At 44.6% G+C, this 6,000-nt stretch overlaps 1 protein-coding gene across 19 annotated transcripts in view; it reads right to left on the minus strand.

Moving 5' to 3' along the window:
- Window positions 1–3,836, minus strand: part of RPS6KC1 (ribosomal protein S6 kinase C1) — a 198,226-nt gene extending 194,390 nt beyond the window's left edge. For 18 of the 19 annotated variants that reach the window (XR_002783603.2, XR_010319450.1, XR_010319449.1 and 15 more), the window contains exon 1: window positions 3,644–3,836. Coding sequence is in view for 9 of the 19 variants with exons in the window: in XM_003419889.4 (XP_003419937.1) it covers window positions 3,644–3,748 (105 nt within the window). In the remaining 10 variants the exon portion in view is untranslated. The remainder of the gene's footprint in view (window positions 1–3,643) is intronic. The other variant, XM_023538687.2, reaches the window with a different exon arrangement.
- Between the last annotated feature and the right edge of the window lie 2,164 nt (window positions 3,837–6,000).

Genomic DNA, 6,000 nt, shown 5'->3' on the forward strand with positions numbered 1-6,000 from the left:
TGGCTTCTTTCCATCTTTTAACACCTATCTTAATTGTCATGTTTCCTGATCCCTTTAACCAGAATGGATCTCTTCTGAATCCCCACTGCTTTTCTCTCCAGTCTTTAGTGGCACTTAAACTTTCTGTTTTGTACTATATTTTTTAAACAGTAAATTTTTTTCTACTAAGTATCCTTGAAAGGAAGGTCCATGTTTTATTCAGCCTTGTATCCCGCACAATGTTTAGCGTGCTGTCATGAATGGAGAGGGAAACATTCAACTTTTTTTAGGCCACGGTGGTACAGCGGTCAATACAGTGGCTACTAACTAAAAGGTCAGCAGTTCAAATTCACCAGCCACTCCTTGGAAACCCTCGGGGCAGTTCTACTCTGTTCAATAGGGTCCCTATGAGTTGGAATCCACTCAAAGGCAACAGGTTTAGATTTTTTTTCTTTTGTTTTTACGTCCCACATACTGCCTTAGGTTATATTAAACCCACTGCCATTGAGTTGATTCCAACTTATGGCAACCCTACAAAATACAGGTCAGAAAACTAAGTCTTGATTTTTGAAGAGCCCAATAACTATAAAGGTTTCAAGAGTGGTATGATAAACCCATTGCCACGAAGTTGATCCTGCTTCATAATGACCCTATAAGACAGAGTAGAGCTGTCCTATATGGTTTCCAAGGCTGTAAATCTTTACGGAAGAAGCCTGTCACATCTCCATTCAGTGGAGCACCTGGGTGGTTCAAACCACCAATCTTTTGGTTAGCAGCCTAGCTCTTAAACACTGCACCACCAGGGCTCATAGTGGTATTAAAAAAAAACAAAAAACCTGTTGCCATCCAGTCAATTCAGACTCCTAGTGACTCTACAGGACAGAGCAGAACTGCCCCATAGGGTTTCCAAGGAGCAGCTGGTGGATTTGAACTGCCAACCTCTTGGTTAACAGCTGAACACTTAACCGCTGCACCACCAGGGCTCCAGTGGTATAATAAGCCAAAAAAAACCAAACGGATTGCTGTTCAGTTGATTCTGACTCATAGCAACCCTGTAGGACAGGGCAGAACAGCCCTATAGAGCTTTCGAGGCTGTAACATTTACGGAAGCAGACTGCCAAACATCTTTCTCCTGTGGAGCAGCTGGTGAGTTCAAACTGCTTACCTTTTGGTTAGCTGCCAAGCACTTAACCACTATGCCATCAGGGCTCTTAGTGGTATAATAACCAAAAAAGAAAAACAACCAAACCCGTTGCTGTTGAGTCAATTCCAACTCATAGTGACCCTATGACACAGGGTAGAACTGCCTCATAGAGTTTTCAAGGAGCACCTGGTGGATTCGACCTGCCAATCTTTTGATTGGCAGCCATAACTCTTAACCACTACACCGCCAGGGTCTCCAGTGGTGTAACAGAGGCCCCTTAATCTTACATAAAATAACTTACAGGACCCAAAACTAACACTGCACATATGTACCCTTACTTAAATACAGGGAGCAGCAAATTTTCCCCTATTGTCAGTATGTTGTTGTGTTGTTAGGTGCTGTCGAGTTGGTTCCAACTCATAGCAAAAGATCCTGTGTACAACAGAAAGAAACACTGCCCGGTCCTGCACCATACTGGCAATCGTTACGCTTGAGCCCACTGTTGCAGCCACCGTGTCAATCCATCTCACTGAGGGTCTTCCTCTTTTTCACTCACCCTCTGCCTTACCAAGCATGATGTCCTTCTCCAGGGACTTGGCCCCTGAGAGCATGTCCAAAGTATGTGAGATGAAATCTTGTCAACCTTGCTTCTAAGGAGCATTCTGGCTGTACTTCTCCCAACACAGATTTGTTCATTCTGGCAGTCCATGGCATATTCAATATTCTTAGCCAAAACCATAATTCAAAGGCATTAATTCTTCTTTAGTCTTCCTTATTCATTGTCCAGCTTTGGCATGCACATGAGGTGATTGAAAATACCATGGCTTGGGTTAGGTATAACGCAGTCCCCAAAGTGACATCTCTGCATTCTAACACTTCAAAGAGGTCTTTTGCAGCAGATTTACCCAATGGGTGTTAATTGTGGATCCAAGTAAAATGAAATCCTTAACAACTTCAATCTTTTCTCTGTATATCATGACATGGCTTATCGGTCCAGTTGTGGGGATTTTTGTTTTATGTTGAGGTGTAATCCATACTGAAGGCTGTAGTCTTTGATCTTCAAGTCCTCTTCACTTTCAGCAAGCAAGGTTGTGTCGTCTGCATTTCACAGGTTGTTAGTGAGTCGTCTTTCAATCCTGATGCTGTGTTCTTCTTCCTGGATTATTTGCTCAGCATACAGATTGAGTAAGTATGGTGAAAGGATACAATCCTGACGCACACTTTTCCTGACTTTAAACCACGCAGTATTCCCTTGTCAGTACAGCCCTCTGCAGTAATCACGTCCAGATTCCTCATCATCTTTAAACAAACTTGCTCATCCCACCCTCTCACATTCATCTTAACTGTGCACCAGTTTCCATGCGCCATGTGCCACCTCCATGTCCCAAACTCTGCCTATCTACATCCACTTAAATCTTTAAGGTTCTTCTCAAGGTCTACTTCCTATCTGAGCTCTCCATCACACATGGTTACTACACCCTCCAAATGTGTACAGTACTATTACTATTACCTGTCCCCCTTTTTTTCAATTTTACCATTTAATGACACAGACCATTATCTCTCTTTATTAATTCTTAATTTTTTCTAAAGCTTGGAGTTAAGCAGAACTGGTTTCAAACCCCAGTTCTGCTACTGCCTTACAATGAAAACTGAGCAAGTTACTAAATTTCTTGAACCTCAGTTTCCGCATCATTAAAATGCATATTAAATTAGATGATGTGTACAAAATGCCTAGTATACACACATAGCGCACACACACGAACTTGTTTAATTTTATTACTCTTATTTTCATAATTCCTCTTCTAGAAGGGAGATGCAAACTCTCTTGGTTTTAGCAAAACAAGCAATATTTTAAAAAGTGGGTACTAAAAATGGGATGAGTCAGTTGATAAAAGGGGCCTCCAAAGTTTTGAAATGTGCCCTTGAGGCAACTCACACAAAACACCCTCAATAGAATTCATGTTACATAATATGTCTCCTAATGAAACTGAGGCAGACACAAACCAGGCACAGAGGTCCTAGGCTGATGGCCCTAACACTGGCATCTTTCCCGAGAGTCTGTCTGCCTCAGAGCAAACCTGATGCTGTCTAAAGGCCAAGAGAAGAACCATCTTCCATCTATTACCTAAGGGAAATAATACACTTTTTTTTTTTTTTAAACGTGCATTACCTCTCTAGAGCAAGCAAAACCACTTCTGCAAATGTGGAGTCAGAAGAGAAAGTCTAAACGGAATAGAAGCTGACTCACCAATTTAACACAACCAACCACTGCCACACCCCAGCCCTGGAATAGGGACACCGCCGCGACCCTCTCCAGGGGAGCCTCCAGCATCCCAGACTCACCCCACCCCAGCCCCCGGAAGTCCCACCTCCGACGCGTGTCCCCCGACGCGTCCCTGGACTCGGGGGCCCCACTCCCCTTCAGCTCTGACGCGGAGTGAGGGATCCCTCCGACGATGGTCCCCACACTAGCCTCTCGTCTCAGTCCCGGCTCCTACCCCGCCTGACGCCGGCACTCACCCGGGCGGTGACCTTATACACTGTGTAGCCTCTCGGGTGTCGCTGGGGCTCGGTGACAGTGTAGAAACGGGCCAGGTCCGCACCCTGCTCCCGGGGAGCGCTCATCCTCCCGCCGCCTCAGCCGCCAGCGCCCGCCGGGGACCATCAGGGCAACCCCGAGCGGCCGCGCTCCGGGCTCCCCACGCAGCCGCCAAGCGGCCAGGGGGCGGTGGCTCCAAGGCGGTGCTTCGGCCGCGCAGCTCTGCTTCCGGGTCGACAGAGAAGCTTCCGGGTCAGGCGGCGCCCTAAGGCCGCACCACCTTAGAGTCTGACCCCAGCCGGGGTCTGGGCCTGATCTGTGAGAGCGCTTCGGGCGGTCGCACGGCCGTCCACGTCTCTGCGGTAAACTGAGGCTCTCTCGACTACGTCTGATTGTGCGTTCACTCAGACACCTTCTAGATCCTGTGAAATCTGTTACAGCCGTGTCACGCAGGTGAGACTAAACCCTCCTCACCCGCCCCGTGTACAGATTTCTGCGGGTCGTGAGGGGATGGGTGGATGCCTCAGCCTCGCATCTTTCCTTCCATGTTCACCGTCTGCGTTTGAAATACCCACAACAACATCGCAGCTCTCACAGTCGTAACCCTTTAAAAGACTAACCCCCACTGGCTGGGCGCCCCTCTTTCTATCACACCTGCACGGCAAACCCTAAACCCTAAGTAAGTTTTAAAATCCATCCGCTCAAATCCTAAAATCTGGAGCCTTCTTCTCGCTGGGGGGAAAAATTAACACGAATTCTCAAAGTCAGTGCAAAAGATAGGATTTCTAGTGTAAGCTTGTCGCGCTACTCACTACTTTGCGATTTTTTTTTACGTTCTCGGTCAAGATTGTTTTTCAGGCTGGGTAACAGCTATTCCCCGTCTTTGCCATTGCCCTCAACCCTCTTCATCTTGCCTCCTACCCCCAGCCTTCTTCTTTATAATCAAAAACCAAACCCATTGCCCTCGAGTAGATTTCCGACTCACAGTAATCCTATAGGACAGAGTACAACTGCCCCACAGGGTTTCTAATGAGCGACTGGTGGATTCGAACTGCTGACCTTCCGGTTAGCAGCCATAGCTCTTCATAACTGGGCTCCTCAAGAAGGGATACCGATTCTAAATGTGTATACGCCTGAAACAGAGCTTCAAAATGTATAAAGCAAAAACTGTTGTATCCAAAATTTAAAAAGTCCCTAATTATACTTAAGACTTCACCACTCCTCCCTCAGTAATTGATTTAAAAAAAAAAAAGTAGACAAGGAAATCAGCAAGGACATGTTGTTCGGTGCTGTCAGAGTCTTTTTTTTTTTTTTTTTTTTTTTGACTCATAGCGACCCGTGTGACAGAGAAGTGCCCCATAGAGTTTTCTAGGCTGTAATTTTTACAGAACGTTGCAACGGCAGAACATATATTTGTTTTAAGTGCACAGGAAATACGAAGATAGGCCATCTTCTGGATGATAAAATAAATCTCAGTAAGCTTAAAAGAACTGATAAATACTATTTTCTCTGTGATTTCAAGGGAATTAGAAGTTAATAATGGAAAGATACATGTAAAATTCACAAGTATATTGAAATTAAATAACAGTCTTCCAAATAAATGGATCAAAGAATAAATAGGATGGAATCTTTAAAAAAATTGGCATCAGAATTTGTGGAATACACCCAAAACAGTGCTTAGAGAAAAATTGGAAGCCCTGGTGCTGTAGTAGTTAAGAGTTATGGCTGCGAACCAAAAGGTTGGCAGTTCAAATCCACCAGGCACTCCTTGGAAACCCTATGGGTCAGTTCTACTCTGTCCTATATGGTCACTGTGATTCAGAATCAACTCGACAGCAACAGGGAGTGGGGTGGAGGACAACTCATAGCTTAAAGCCTTTTAGGAAAAAAGAAAAGTCATAAACCAGTGACCTAAGCTTCCATCTTAAGAAACTAGAAAAAGGAGATTGAATTAAACCCAAAGGAAGCAAAAGGAAAAAAAGAATAAGGAAAAGAGCAAAAAGTCAATAGAATGTTGGTTGTTATTGTTAAGTGCCATCAAGTTGGTTTGAACTCAAAGAAACTCTATGTACAACAGAAAAAACTGCCCAGCCCTGTGCCATCTTCACAATCATTGTTATGCTTGAGCACACTGTTGTAGCCACTGTGTCAGTCCATCTCGTTGAGGGTCTTCCTCTTTTTCACTGATCTTCTACTTTAGCAACCATGACATCCTTCTCCAGGGACTGGTCCCTCCTGATAACATGCCCAAAGTAAAAACAAACAAAAAAAAAACAAGTAATACAACCCAAAAACTGATTCTTTGGGAGAAAAAAATTCTAGAAAAGTTATAAATTTT

Source organism: Loxodonta africana, chromosome 25 (assembly GCF_030014295.1).
Source record: "Loxodonta africana isolate mLoxAfr1 chromosome 25, mLoxAfr1.hap2, whole genome shotgun sequence".
Lineage (NCBI taxonomy): Eukaryota > Metazoa > Chordata > Mammalia > Proboscidea > Elephantidae > Loxodonta > Loxodonta africana.